Source organism: Cupressus sempervirens, chromosome 1 (genome assembly GCF_028749045.1).
Source record: "Cupressus sempervirens isolate cs-2001-9-10 chromosome 1, ASM2874904v1, whole genome shotgun sequence".
NCBI classification, from domain to species: Eukaryota; Viridiplantae; Streptophyta; class Pinopsida; order Cupressales; family Cupressaceae; genus Cupressus; species Cupressus sempervirens.
In genome coordinates, this window is record NC_143118.1 from 329,094,868 (window position 1) to 329,110,915 (window position 16,048).

Genomic DNA, 16,048 nt, shown 5'->3' on the forward strand with positions numbered 1-16,048 from the left:
TATTCTTCTTCTCTAGACACATTGAAACAATATGACCAACTCATTACAATTGAAACACGTGATAGGTAGCTTACCTTTGTATTTTCCTTTTCCTCTATGGAATCTCCTAGCCAACAATGCTTCAAGCTCCTCTACATCATCTTCATCTATATAATTGTCACTAGAAACATGCTTAACCTTTTTCTTCTTCTTATCTTTAGGTGCTTTCAGTGTCAGTTTATCTTTGAAAGAAGAATCAATACTCTCAGGTTTGAAGTTATCAAAATTAGAAAGTTCAAAAGCAGTGAGTCTACCAACCAAACCTTCAAGAGTTAGATTTCTACTAGGGGCACACCTCAGTTCTTGAATTGCAGAGACTCTAATAGAATAGATGGGTAGTAGGGTTCTCAATCCTTTTGTTATTATAGTCCCATCATCAATGGTTTCATTTTCTCCTCTAATTGCATTAACAATTTCCTCGAATCTTGTATAATATTGGACTATGGTCTCACCTTCTTGCATTCTCATTTCATCAAACTTCTTAAAATTTCAACTTTGGCTCTCCATAAAATTAATCTCCTCCAAAAGAAAATTTGTATAGCATCCTACATCTTCTTTGCAAAATCACATCCTTTGATATATTCAAACTCTGAGTACCTTAGGGAAGAGGTAAGCTCTAACATTGCCTAATTGTGTTATGTCTTCATTTTTAGATCATTAGAAATAGGGACTCTAATATGATCAACATGTTTAGTACTGATGGTTGACCAAGCATAATCTCCAAGTCCTCCTAGGTGTAACTATATCAAACTTTTCCATGTAGGAAAGTTGTCTCTATTGATCTTGGGTACCTCCTTTCTATACATGTTGATCTTTAGCTTTTAGTACCTTCAAATTGTCCACTCATAAGCACTTGACTTTGATACCAATTGTTGGAATTCTTTAGAATAACTAAGAGGGGGGTGAATTAGTTATCCTAGGTTTGAATGTACCGAATAAAACTTTTCAGCACTTAATAGATTCATATCCATATCGTGCATGTATCCATTAGATCATCAAATTCCTTAAACGTTTGTATATTCCTTTCCTAGGTCAAAATAACTTTGCAGTAATGTAAACATAAAACCCCACAAAATCATTCAGAAATTTTGACACAAGGATTTTACATGGAAACACGATTTGGAAAAAAAAACACCAATAACATGCTAGCAAATTTCACTCTTCTGAAGTGATTCCCTATGAAAGGCCAACCTTGTTAAAATGGTTACAATACACACTGTTAAATGTGACCTAGTTAGAGGATTTCAATCACCCTATTAGGAGTGAGCCTTGTTAGAGTACTTTGGACCATTCCATTAGAATGTCCCCTGGTTAAAGGGTTTACAAATGACTGTTAGGTCAACCTTAATCGAAAGGATTTATCCAGACTGATACAGTGATTAGAAAGTAATAGCAGGACTTGATCCGATAAAAAAATACAACTCACTTGTAGATTACAAATCTTTTTTTCTATCCTCCATTATGCTTGGCATTCATCCTCTTCATCTTTGACAGCTTGTTCACCATTCAAGAATTTAACTCCTTAATCCTTCTTGCTTTGCATGCCAAATGTAGTCTCTTCTATTCGGCCACCTTATGAAGCAAAACCTTAGACTTCTTGACTTCCTTAGGTTATCGCACATGACAATGTTTTCTTTTGGCTTAGGTCTTTTGCAGCTTCACCATAATCATCCATTCTAGGGTTAGGTAAGATTCAATGAATATACCCACTTTTCCACTTAGTCCCTTCTAGAAACTTCCTCTCCAATCTTCTTTCAATTCACCTCAAAATGGTTTACCTTGAATACTATGCCACCAGCTCATCATAGAAATCTTCCACATGCTTCACATAATTCAAGAAATCAATTTAGTTAGCTCAGATTCATCAAATATTTTATTTAACACATTTAATTGTCACTTGTCATTTAAGTATTCTCTCACTTGGCCAATACTAGTTCACTTGGCACATACTAAAGTTTACTGATGCTCGACATCAACTAAACTTTACTTGGCATCCACTATTTTTCTTCTTTTCTGGACACCTATTTATTTTCAATTGGTTTCTATTTTTTTCTGTTTGGATTGAACTAAATTTTCTTGGCTTGTACTATTTACCTGGTCAAGCTTGGAAGACACATTCCTTTACTTGATCTTCTTCCAGTCTTTTCTTGAGTAACCTTTCATTACAGACTTTAAGTAGATAAATAATACACTATAGTATCAATGTCTTACTTTTTCTTAGTACTCCTCTTAAACACCAAATAAATCAACCTTTCTCTAGGTTCTCTTGTTATCTTTTATTTTCAAATCATCTTCATCAATCAAAAAAATGATAGCATTCAAACCAAAAAGAAATTGTCTCACCAACAAGTAGCAGGTTTGACATCATTGATAAAATAATGATTGTTCCATGATAGGTTCCATCAATATGATCTAAAAAATCTCCCTCATTATTAATCTCTTTTCTCAACAATATTTCTCTAAACAATATGATCTCAATAGGATTCAAAGCCTACCCCTAAAACATAGAGAGTAACCAGGTAGAGAACCAAGAAAGCTCTACTATTGCAATTGTTGAGCCACAAAAAAAAAGAGCAGTTAAAAAAGTTACAAGAACATCTCAAGGCAAGAGTGTAGCAAAGAGAAAAGGATCTCCAAACAAGGTTGAGTTGAGAAAAATAGTGAAGAAGCAGGGGAGAAGGCTTATAGTTTCTAAAGAAGATGATGATGAGGATAAAACAAAATCTGAGGATACAAGCCATTTCAAAGTGGTTATACACAAAAAGCTTCAAATAATAGAAGAGGTGTGTGAAAATATTAGGCGAAGTGCACTATTATGAGGATTTCATTTTAGGAAGTTTGATCAAATTGAGTAAAAAGGAAAAAAGAGAGAGTAGAAGAAGCAATGTTAGACATGATGGCTAAATTTAAATATACACCATTAGAGTTAGGGAATATGATACCCAATGAGATATATTGTAGAATAGATACAAAGTGGAAGTATGTATTGACAACTGAGAGGCAAATTAGAGGGGGTAAACTTTCCTAAGTCATGCTTGAGTTGAATAAGAAACAAATTGAAAAATCCATGAAAGTTTTCAAAAATATATTTGTACCTAAGAGGAGGGCTTTCCTAATCTTGAAGAACAAAATTGAAATTGTTGTTGAGGAGAAAAAATTAATATGGAAAGATACATATGTCTTAATACCTGATGATGAACAAAAGGATGAGGAAGAAAAAGTTGAACATGAACATGTGGAATTAGATAACACTGAAGACATTTATGATGGAATAGATAACCTTGTTGATGTATTTCACAATCTAGTGCAACTGAGTGAAGGGAAGATAGAAATAGTGGTCATTGATGATGAACTAGAAAGCAACCCTAACACAAATGTGTTAAGTGGAGTAAATGTCACAGCTAAGCCTGAGAAGCCAGGTGAAAACTCTATATAGACTGAGTCAATATGGATGCTAGCTCATGATAAGTTGATGGACCCCAATCATGTGATCACACAAGTGAAAGGATTATCCCAAGAGTGATGCACATGAGTCCACACAATAGGTAAAATTTACACCTATTACTCCTACTATTCTAGTTATCACAATCAGTCAAGAGAAAGGACAAGGAGATATAAGTGAGATTCATGAAGAGAAACAAAATGTGTTGGCCACTAAAGATCAAAATGTCCAAGTGCAATAATAGAAGAATATTGCCAATGAAGGAAATGTGAATGAGAATACTACAAAGGAGATGAATAAAAAGAGCTAGAATGATCAAGTGGATCATTCCACAATAGGTGAGAGATTAAGTGCCTTAGGGCCCTAGATTGAGAGAGCAAAGGAAACTATATAACTGAATTCAACAAGTGAACTCACTTCTGATGTTGAGACAAAAAAGGATAATGCACCTGTATAGAAAGTGCCTACTAATGAGAGCCAAACAAAAACTGTGGAGCATACTTAGATTGAGGAGAAAAATAGACCAAGAATAAGTGTAGAGAATGAAGGCCTATAAATGACTATGTGAAGCTCCAACACCCCAGACTCAAAGGGGAAAAGACTAAACAAAAGAAAATTAAGTCTCCAATGGGAATTCAAGGTAAGCATGTTACGTTAGATGAAATAAATGTGATTCCTAACTGGGACACAAAAAAATTGACCTATGATCAGATGAAGACATTGAGTGAATTGTTGGCAAGGAAGACCAAACAAGAGGAAATGAGAAGAGAATATAAATAGAAGCAAGTATTGGATGAGATCAAGGATATATTTCTTGAAACTATTGATGCTGAGAACTTCAATGAACATGCCCCAATCATTGAACAATTAGTTCAAATTATAGAGAAATTGAATGACACTAACATAGACACAAAAGAAAATCTTATGCAGAGGTTAGAGAGAAATTTTTTAAATAAGGTAATGGAGAAAGTTGCAATAGAAATTTTAGTTAAACAGGTTGAACTTTCTGCCCTTGTTAATGATTTTGAGAAGCTAATTCAAACTATAAATACATTATTTATGAAGCTATGTTACATTTAATCATTTTCAAAAGAAATAAGAGATCAGATGGACACGATTGATGTTCATGTGTAGTAGAGTGTAGATATAATGACCTTGGATGCAAGTTCAAGCCCAATACATTTTTCAAAGTTGAGTTTCTTGCAAGGAAAGTAATATGAGTTGATACAGGAAGAGAGCTAAATACGGGAAGAGAACATATTAATTAAAGCTTTGCTAACACCTCATTTGGAGGTCATTCAAAGATATTTACAAAAGGCCAAGGATATGATTCAAAGTAATCAGAATATATCCATTACAGATAATATGGTAGACTTAGCTACCATAATGGAAATTAAATGCCATATTCTTTAGACACTCTAGATAAATTGGGATACTACAATGAATCTAATTTTGCATTAGCATAAACCATTTTTGACTAAGTATGGTTTACTTCACATTCCCCAACTTACTATTAGAAGGAAACCATGACAAAAACAAGGGTGAAATGTACAAAGCTCAGAATCACAAGAATGGAAAATTTTGTATACCGAGGAAAAGAGTCATGAATATAGTTACTGAGCTAAGGTATGGACTATACCCAAAGGGGGAGTTACAATTTTGAATTTTTGGTTGAAGTTAGTTTATGAATTTTTTTAATAATGATAAGTATTTATTCCACTAATGCCAAAGGGGGAGATTGTTGACCCTAAAGGTAATCATAGTATTTTTAATTAATGAAAAACACTTAGTTGTTAACTAGGCAATGTTGGTTGGTCATCACTATGACTGAGCCACTATAAAAGATGAGTTATTAAGTAGAGAAGTGAACAAGTTCAATTGGTGTAAAGGAATATATAGTTGTTGAGTGCAAAGAATTGCCAAGAATTTCAATAGTTGTCGAGTGATCCAAGAGGCAACATGCATCAAGAAACCTAGAAGATAAAACCAATTATGGTTAAGTCAAGTTCATGCTAAGGGACAACATGTTACAACAAATTGAGCTAAGTGCCAGAAGCTGTATGAGTTGAGTAGAAAAACTTGTTGTATTTGAGTTTGGAGTGGTGCAAACTCATAGGTAAATGATTTTCTCGAGTTGGAAGCATGTTTATATGACTGAGGGTTCAATGATAGAGGTAATTACACATGTAATTATGGATCATTAATTCCAATGTTGCATGATTATCCAATCAAAAAAATGGAAAGATCAAGTGGAAAAAAGAATGAATCCTAAACATTGATCAAGATCTAGAAGCTTCATTAGATGGCTATTGAAGAAGGGTTTAAGACCTAATTTTGTGTTGTTGAGGTTGTTAGATTCATGATTTCGTAGTTGAAGTTGAATCAAAGGTTGAAGGACTAAAGTGACTGAGCACTATAGAGAGGAGATAAAGTTTATATGTCACATTGAGGTGATTGAATATTGGAAAGAGAAGATCGATCATCAATAACCAACTACAAATCGAAGGATCATGGTACTAATTATATTATAACTAGTGTATCAAGTGAATCTCTTAATAGAGTATTCCTAATAGGCCTATTGTAAATCTCCTAATAGAATATATTTTTTTATTATGATGTAAAAATCCTTTAATTAAGGTATACTTAACAATCTTGTAAGTTCTTAATGGTGCAGACCCCTCATAAGGTAGATCTATAGAAGTGATCAGACTTTGTGGCCCTAACAAGCACACTTTATCACTGCAATAGTGAAGATTTTGTGGGTGTCATCCCCATCGCAGCTTTACCTTCGCCTTGGAGGGTTTCTATGTTACCATATCTAGTGTCATGTGTTGATATATTTCTTATGTGTTATTCATGTTATTAGATGTTAGATCTGATATTACATGTTGATATATGATGTTGCATGTTAATGTTTAAGGTTAAGGAAAAGATGTGTGTGGTGAATTAAGTGTGAATGTGATTCATGTTTGAAGTGGTAAAAGTTTTATAGATCCTAATTCACCCTACTCACCCTGCCTCCCCACACAACACCCCCCTCCCCCCCCCCCTCCCACCCCCAAGCATCTTACTTTCCCTATTAGATTTCCAACATCTTTTTTCCACTTGACCTTTCCAATTTTATCATTAGTCCATCATCCTCTATAGGCATTAATGATGTGAAATTATAGGCATAATACCTCCTTTCTATTCACCTCAATTGTAGAAACATGTTTCATGTTCAACAAAATGGTTTACATAGGATTTTGTGCCATTCTAGACTCATATACTCAAACCATATAACTTGGTACATATTAGCTCTGACACTTAGTCAAACTAAGTTCTTGATGTTGTCCCTTGGCATGGACTTCACTTGGCTTAAACTACTTTAACCTCTAAACTACTTGGCTCAAGTGTAGCACTCAACAACAACTAAAATGCTCGATGATTGTTGATGTGCTTGATAGCTATACGTGCCTTGACACATATTGAACCTATATACTACATCTTTATGTAGCTCATCCTACATTATGGCTCAATTGCAATGTTCACCGACCAACTCTACCTTATGAATAACTACGTGTTTTGCACTAATAGACTATTATAATAGAGTATTTACTTATTAATTAAATCATATTGATTTAATTATTAAGTCACTTATTATCTCTCATTTACTTAAGCTAAACTTTGGGCATATAATAATTAATTATTTTATTATTTATTATCATGAAACCTAGTTTAGTTACCTATTAGGGTTTTTATCTCCTTTATAAGGACGATCTCTCTTTGTAATTATTAATTCACTTTTGATAATAAAAATATCTCTTTTTTCTTATCAAGAATGTCTCATCTGTGGATCTAGGAATTCCAACCTCCATAGCTTTTGCTTCTCTCTTTCTACTATAGGTGTTTGCATGTAGGTGATTCTTGGGAGTTGTGGGGTTGATCTTTCATCAACTTCAACATGGTATTAGAGCTCCAGATTGTCATGCCCATATTTTTTTATGAAAAGCTTGGCTTGGATTTCAAATCCATGCTCTTTTTTTCTAGAGGGTTTCAATTCTTTAGAACAAATTTTTTTGTATTGGATCTAGGGGGTCATCATTTTTTGGTGCACTTTGAGCCCAAGTAGACCTCACCATCAAGTTCAAAGCACCCCAAAACCCTTATTTTCATATAAAATTTGTCCAATTCAAACACAGTTGGATTTTGAGGTCAAAAAATATTGCAACCATATTGGGCACATTTTCTAAGGCGATGATTTAAAGATTTTTGGGCAAAAGATTTGAGATTTTTTTGTGTAGAAATCATGATTTTTGGCACGCAAATTGAGTTTTTGACACACAAATCAAAAAAATTTGGCATGCAAATCAAGATTTTTGGCTCAAAAATTGAGACAATTTTGTGTGGAATTGACATGCTTCTTGAGGTAACTTTTGGTACTAGTGGGCATACTTCTCGAGGCATTTTGGCGTAGATCTCGAGGCAGTAAATTTTTTTTTCCCTTCCAACACTTTTTCAATCTACATGTGGTCTTTTGGTCATAACTTACTCATCCAGACTCAATTTTTTGCAAACAAGATATCGCCAAAAAGCCGGTCTTGAGCCCATTTCAGTGGTATAGGTTATTTTCATTTTTTGTTCTTTTTTATGGTTTTTTAGTGGTCAAAATCAGGATTTCTATTTTGCACTCCGCAAGACATATCATGAGACATTCTATTTTCCAGATTCTGCTCTAGGCACATCTCATTCAATTTTTTGCTTCTTTTCATTCTAGTGGATATCTTGGTTGTTTTAGGTCTAAAGACCGATTTTGTTGCTTCAGATGATTTTTCATGGGTTATACTATCTCTTGTATCAGCCTTATGTCTCTTTTGATCTTTTTTGACATCTTTTTGTAGTAATTTTACAAATGCAATCATATAAAGTGTCACTCTATTGCATTTCAAGATCTTGCACATCTTTGTACTTTGTTGTATTCGCACTACATTATAAAGTGCCTTGGGGGGTTTCATGTTGGCCATATTCGTCATCTTCCTTTGTCAAATGAGTGTTCCTTGCACAACAAGCCTCGTGATGTGTCAATGACACATGTCATTATAGGTGTTTATACTTATTTTTCACTCTCAATGTTCTTGGTTCTTCTTTTTTGCAGGAGATATTGCATTCAGTTTCAGTGTTTATGTCTTACCTCTCAGCATTATAGGGGGATTATGTTGGTTCTATTGCTTTCTTGGTTAGATAGAGTGAGCTATGTATTTATTATTTGATCCTATGTACTAGGTGATTGCAGTGGATGGATACCTATGCATTTTAGTGAGATGGATCATTTACCATATAGACATTCTTTCATTCCTATTTTCAGAGGCCATGAAGATACCTTCCATCTTCATGATCAGCTCTTTAGAATTAATCTTCTCTACCTAGTCATGCTCTATTTAGTAGAGGTTCTTCAGATCAATAGTTTGGCAGTGTTTGCAACTTCATGCTTCAGTGGTGCTCTTCATGATCATCTTTTGTTCCTATCTTTTGGGACATACCAAGGCAGGCCCCTCCCCCTGCCCCAGAAAAAAATCCATTTTTATTGTGTGTATAAGAAGAAAATTCACAAGTTTTTAGAGTGATGAAGCTCTAGGGTCTATGGTTTCAATTAGAGTTTCATAATTATGAATTTTTAGTATGGATAGGGTCAAGGTTAACCTTGGCCCTTAGAAAGTCATCCCTAACCTTGAGTTGTACCTCACTTAGAGCTTCTAGACACAAAAAAATTTAGAACCTAGTTCTAGTTTTTGACCTAGGTTGAGGTCAAAGTTGCCTTGAACCCTCCATTTTGACTAGATCTATAGCCACTAGATCTTCACAATCTATAGATTCTAGATCAAGCTCTATTTTAGTTTTTCATACAGTTTGACAATCTGGTTTTAGATCTAAGATTGCATCTTCTACCAATCCTCAAGGTGAATTTGATTCTTCATTGGTCATTTCATAGTGCTTAATTTGATATATTAGATTTGGTCTTTTCATGTCTTTAGTTATCATATGCAATTCTACATCACTTGCATTCTAATTAGTAAATCTATTTTCATTACATTATAATTCCCTCTCTTAGATAAAGGAGGAATAAAACCCAAGAGACTTCAACATTGAGAAGGTCATGCATTGGTAGTTCCCTTGTACTAAGTGGATTTTCTTTGTGGTGGAATCTTAGTATTCCTCCTATATTTTTGTGTGTATCTAATTTACACATTATAGTTGGCATGAAAAGTACTTGTGAACCCCATACCACTTGGTGATGAACTAACTAAACAAGATGTAATTCTTAAGGTCGATGCGACTTCTAACCTCATGTACCTCACAACCACTATACACAATATTATGTATACTATGAGGTTCATCTCTCAGTTCTTTTGGTTCTCGATTTGTCTCTTGGAGTTGTAAGAAATAGGTAGCAACATCTCTCTTTTTTAAAAGAAGCACAATACATTACACTACATTAGCATGTTCTCAACCAATATGGATCGAAGGAATATTAGTTGATTTACATTTGGTTCAAAAGGATCTAGCCACCATCTATTGTGATAATGATAACATTATTGTCATGATAAAGAATTATGTGTTTCATGCTTTAAAAAAAAACACAAAGAGATCCAACGTCATTACATTCATGATTGGTTCAAGATGAGTAAGTGGATTTATAATTGTGTCCATCCAAGTAATTTATTGATATTTTCACCATTATAGCCACAAATTTTATTTCCTACAAAAATCATTTCAAATTCACCTCTATTGACCATTCAGTTTGAGATTGAAAATAAGAATGAAGAGTTGGATATGCATTGGAGATTAATCCCTATTTTTGGAATTAAAGAAACCAAAAATAAGGGTGCTGACCTATTACATAAACAAGACCCTCTAACAAATTAGTAGGTAACTAACAACAGATTGTCAAGAGAGTAGGTGTTGACAAGAAAATAACCCTAACAATAGATAATAGAGTATGGATACTTGTAGCCAACTAGGAGGGCCAAACATACATCACAAGAGGAGGATAAGATTTTTTCTTTTCCTTCAGGCAATACTCCAAGAAATATTATCTTTAGGATCCCCAACAAAGAAAACTCTATTAAGGAAATTGTTAGCATAGTAGCCAAAATGTTGTAGAAGTTGAGCATTTCCAATGGGACCATAGTGCAACATAGTAGCTAAGGTGGGGGGAGCATAAGTGCCCTCTTACCCTAAGGGAAAAGCACCGTCTAAGACGGGGGCATCATCAAGGGTTACAATAGGAACAATACTTGGAGAAACAACAAACACTTGGCCACTATTAGCAATAGGGGCATCGTCGAGATTTTCCTTTTTTTGAAGAGCTTGTGAATCCTTAGATGAGGATTCAAAGAGGGATCCAAAAACATAGACTATCAAACGATCATTACCAATAGACTTCCACCATGAAGAAGTACCTTTGCAGTGAAGAAAAGTGCAGTTAGAAGTCATGTGACTAGTAGAGAAGCAATACCGAAAGTGCAAGGGAAGGCCTTCATAATGCAATGCTTGAGCCCAAGGTCTATCCCCAACCATGAGTACCACATCTCTAGGTAGTGGTTGGAACACATCAAAATCAACTAAGATACGAGGGAAAGTAGAATGGCCTAAAGTTGTAGTAGCTTCGTCAACTTTCAAGAACCAATCAATGGAGTTCCCGACAACCTCAAAGAAAGACATCTCCTAGAAATGAAGTGGGGGACAAGGAAGGTGAACCCATACTAAATGCACATTGAGTGGCTTAGTGAGAGGGATGAATGAAGTTGTCTAGGGTTTGGCATAAAGGAAATTAATCCCCCAAACCATAACTTGTTCAGAATCAAATCCATATCTTTGAGAGAAGAGAAAGAAGTGATAAAAAAACCCCTTAGCACAAGGGTAAAGCTCAATATCACTAGAGACTAAGGGTTTCCAAGAGTTGGAAACACAATAATGTAAATCCAAGAGAGAGGGGCAGACACTAAAAAATCTACCAACTAGGCTACATTGTTGATAAAAGTCAATATTCTCCACCACTTTAGGTCCACAAACAACCATAGGTGAAGCTTTGGCACAAGAAATTGGATGAACTTTCACCATTGGAGAGACAGATTTCATAGTATGAGCATAGCTCCTACCACTAGATGCAACAATAATTTGCGAGTAGGAACCTCTCCCTTGACAACAAAAGAATAGGTGACACCAAGAGAAAAATGAACCCATTAGAGAGAATCATCCATCAAGGTGAGCACCTAGAAAGCCAGTAGCAGGAACATTAGAGGCCCCAAACACCAAAGGAATTGCCACTAAAACATTCATGGGGACTACGGAAGCGGTTGCCACCAAACCCAACACTAGGATCCCCAAAGGGCATGAGACCCCTACAATGTTGGAGGAATCATAAGAACCATCCCCAACAATGACAATGAACACACTATTAACCAAAGGCAACTCAACAGAAGGACAACCCATGACAACAAGGGTCAGCCTGGAAGGTCCCACAAACCTAGCTAAGAGCGGAAGGGAGGAACAAAGCCCAAATGTAGAGGTTGGGTCACTAGAAATCGCAGACCATGAAAGGAAGTTGTTAGCATTAGCATCCATCCTATCTATAAAATCTAATGATTTTTTTAAAGAGATTGATCCTTGTTTTATTCAATAAAATAACTTATTTTTTGTTTTTGTTTTTATCTTACTTTTAGGAAATTAGTTGTAAATCAACAATTTGTAATTGCTATGATAACATCTAATTTAGTTGTTGTTTTTTGTTTTAAGTCTTTTCCTATTTTTAAAAAATTAAATCGTTTGTAATTATAATAATTAGCCAATATGCTATTTGTGTGACATTTTCTCCGTAAAAAAATGGTTTTCTTGTAATTTGTTTTTCCACATCATTAATAATTTTACTTTTTCTATTATGTAAGTCATTTGACTATTTTTATTTTTTTTGGTTGAGAGGTTAGGAACCCGATATGGGCCCACACGTGCACCTCTTCAGCTTAGGGCCAAGGACAAAGGGGCATTCACGATGCTATCAAAATCACCTGTGCCACAATCTCGGTCTCATCCCTAATGGTGTCGGGCCTTGCACTCAATAAGATTTGATCCCCGGTGGACTCTTTGTGAGCCATTCAGCTTTACCACTAGCCCTGACAATTTGAAAAATCAAAGCTCTAATCACAATTCCTACATGATATTATATTTTATAAAAGTTTCATTTCCATTGTTTATTCTCTTAATTAAGTAATATTTTTAAATGTGGTTGGTTAGTTTTTTAATTATAATCTTCCATTAACCACGCTGGTCAATAGATATTTTATCTGCAACAGTCCAATGTTTAATTTTGGAGTCTAGTCACGTGCATTTACTGAACATGGGTGTTTACTGAAGTTGGGGACCGCCCTTTTTGGGCCTATTGTCTTTACATACTATAATCCTTGCATGCATTGAACGTATAGGAATTCGACAAGATATTTTGAACGTGGCACGTCTTTTGCATTGCAATTCGTGAAAAATTCACCAACCCTGGCAAGTTTCTTTTGCACTCAATATGCATGCACCTAAGAACAATTCATTTCCACGGAATGTAAATGACATAATATGATATGACAAGTTGTAACATCCCATATTTGACTTCTTGGTGTAAAGACAATCTGTTGAACTTACTACATTTTTACAGTTGAAATTTCTTCTACAGAGGCAGTCTATGTTTGCCGGTCTGAAATTCTATAAACAAAAAATCTTTACATTATGTAGAAATTTACTTTCTTGTCTGTATCCTACATTTTTAATGGATGTCCTCCACAAAATCTGTTTAGCTATTCGATTTGGGAGCAGGAGCATTAGGGCTTAAACTCTTTCGGCTAAGAGCCAAAGACTAAGGGGTATTGATTCGGCCAAATTCGCCCAAGGCACAATCTTAGCCTCGTCCCTTTTCAATGTGGAAACCTTACGCTTTACAAGACTTGATCCCCGAAGACTCTAAAAGAACCTTTCAACCCCTGTGCCCTACATTTTGAATTTACACAACTCAAGAAATTGGATTAGATCAGATTTCTTCAGACAAAATTTATTGGTTTCCAAGTGGAAATAGATGTTAATGGAATAGATTGCCATAGTAGAAGTAGCTGGTTATTTCCCTCTAATTCCATTTTGTAATGTTCTCCTTCCTCAGCCATAAGCTTTGCATTCATGGTGTTTCTGTTGCTTATATGGCCTTCAGCAAAACCATGTTGCAGTGGGATGTCCACCACTCTAACAAACTCCTCATTAATTGGCATGCATATCATTGGAACCATGAACAAACGTTCCATTGCTGCTCTTGCTGAACCATACTGCTCTGGCATTCCTGCTTCCACGGAGTCAAAAAGTGCACATGAATTCTTCAGGCGTTGAACAAACCCATCTGAAAAACTGATCTTTTTATGACCTACAATTCCGTTGGGTCCTGTGCCCAAGGTAAGAATTGATGGATTCAGATGGCAAGCTAACTCAATAAATTCTGACAACTCCTTTGAACTTCTTTGCAACATATGTGGCAATGCCCACATACAATTGACTACCACCATTTCATCATCACTAGAACCTAACTTTTTCTTCAGATTTTCCAATTGAGTTTCTTGGAATGAAAATGGAATCCCCAAAGAAGATGCATATTCAGACAATCTCCTCCCTGTGTCTTTACAGGACCATGAAAATTGACTTAAATCACCACCACCGCCATCATCATCATCATCATCCCATTTGATTGATGTGATCTTTAGGTGGCAAATTTTGTGACCTTCAGTCTTCAGAGCTTCAATTAATGGCGGCCACTGCATGCCCTCCATTATGTCAAAATCAACAATATGCACTGTTTGTGCCTTACCAGGGATGGCCTCTAAAATGCTGTGGTTGGCTATGAAATGAGCAAACCTGATATAAGGATATGCTTGATTTAGCAATGTAAGAGCCCCCATATAGTTTGGATCATTTCTTCTTCTGAAGGACTTGAATACATGCTCCTCCATATCATCACCATCAACAGAGCAATGATGTTTCTTCTCAAGGGACTTAGAGAGATAATAACCCACTCTCTCCATTGTTGTACCAGTTGGAGAAACCAATTCTTTTAGCCTCCCAAGAATAGTTTCAACAAGATCATGGGATCCTGATGAAATAGCTTCAGCACAAACAATCAAAAGATGTACAAGGGCAACTCCCTTGTATTCTGCTGAACCACTCTTGCATAGACTATTTAATGGTATAACTGGCCATTGACACTCAGCAGAGGCGCCTGATGTAACATTGCCTACACTGTATTCTTCTTCTTCTTCAGCCCCACAAGAATCATCTCCGCTATCCTCAGAATCCATCATTGTTTCATCACTCTTATCTGAGAGCTCTGAAACATCTCTGCCATCTTCACAGAGCATATCAGACTCCATTAGTGTTTCATCACAATTATCTTCAAGCTCCAAAACATCTCTTTTTTCTTCACATAGCCTTTCAGAATCCACCATTGCTTTATGAATCTTATCTGAATCATCCTGGATTTTCTCATCCATGTAGTAAAACTCAATTGAATCATCCCAAGGCATTAGATTCACAAAGATCTCATCATGAAGAATTGAATCTTCATCTCTACCACACTTATCTGGCATCAAAGCCTCTCCTGATCCATCTTCTTCAAACAGGGCATTGTTCATAGAGGGCAATAAGAGATCTTGCTCCTTGAAATCTAGTGAATTGATGAAATCAGAATTCCACCAAGATAGATTTTTGTCATCATACCCATCTTCCCACTGCTGCATTGTGGTCTCCTCCATCGTGAGTAAAAACAATGTCATCCGGCAATTAGGGATCAGTGGCCAAAGCAATTTATATCCTTGTCAAAAGGGTTTTTATGAGATTTTTAATGTACTTGATTGGTAGGATATCATTGTTAATAGTATTTTCAAGCCCGTGTGTTTTGACCTAACGAAAGATAAAAGTGTTGTTCATGTTTGACTGTGACCCAAATGGCAGTTTGCAGAGAAATTTGATTGAAAGTAATGAAATGTAATGATGTTTGCGGCGAGTAAATTGCAATAGCGCCCAGTTTATATAAAAAAAAATGTATCAAATGAATGACTAAATCACTGAAGGCAGGCGGTACTCTTCATGATGGAGTAATTTAGTCTAGTTTAGAGTCCGTTCTACCACCGTGCAAGACTTTCTATGCATGTTCCTTCTGTCAAACCAATGCTATACTTGACCACATATTCTTAAAAATGATAATAATGTGGCAATTAAATATCTTTCTTTAATTTCTTGTAACAATATAAAACGGAACTTCGAAGTGGTATAAAACGTGCTTTGATTCTTGATTTTATTTACATCAGAATTCAGTAAATTTATCCAATGGTTAAAGTATATGGATTTTTTAAAGCTTATTTTCAAAAAAAAAAAAAAAACTTCAATGGGACCATATTGATTTTAAATATATTAATTTTTTTTGTTTCGTTTTTTCTATATATGTTTGGCAAATTAAATTTTTTAACATTTAGATATGAATATATGGTAGTTGTAAGTTGTCATATAGAAATA

At 35.3% G+C, this 16,048-nt stretch overlaps 1 protein-coding gene across 1 annotated transcript; it reads right to left on the reverse strand.

Annotated features, from left to right (window-relative positions):
• Window positions 1-13,085: 13,085 nt before the first annotated feature.
• On the reverse strand, window positions 13,086-15,325 carry LOC149577496 (protein NODULATION SIGNALING PATHWAY 2-like). The gene has a single exon (XM_089824118.1). The coding sequence runs from the start codon at window positions 15,307-15,309 to the stop codon at window positions 13,540-13,542; it is 1,770 nt and encodes a 589-aa protein (XP_089680244.1). The 5' UTR covers window positions 15,310-15,325; the 3' UTR covers window positions 13,086-13,539.
• Window positions 15,326-16,048: the final 723 nt, after the last annotated feature.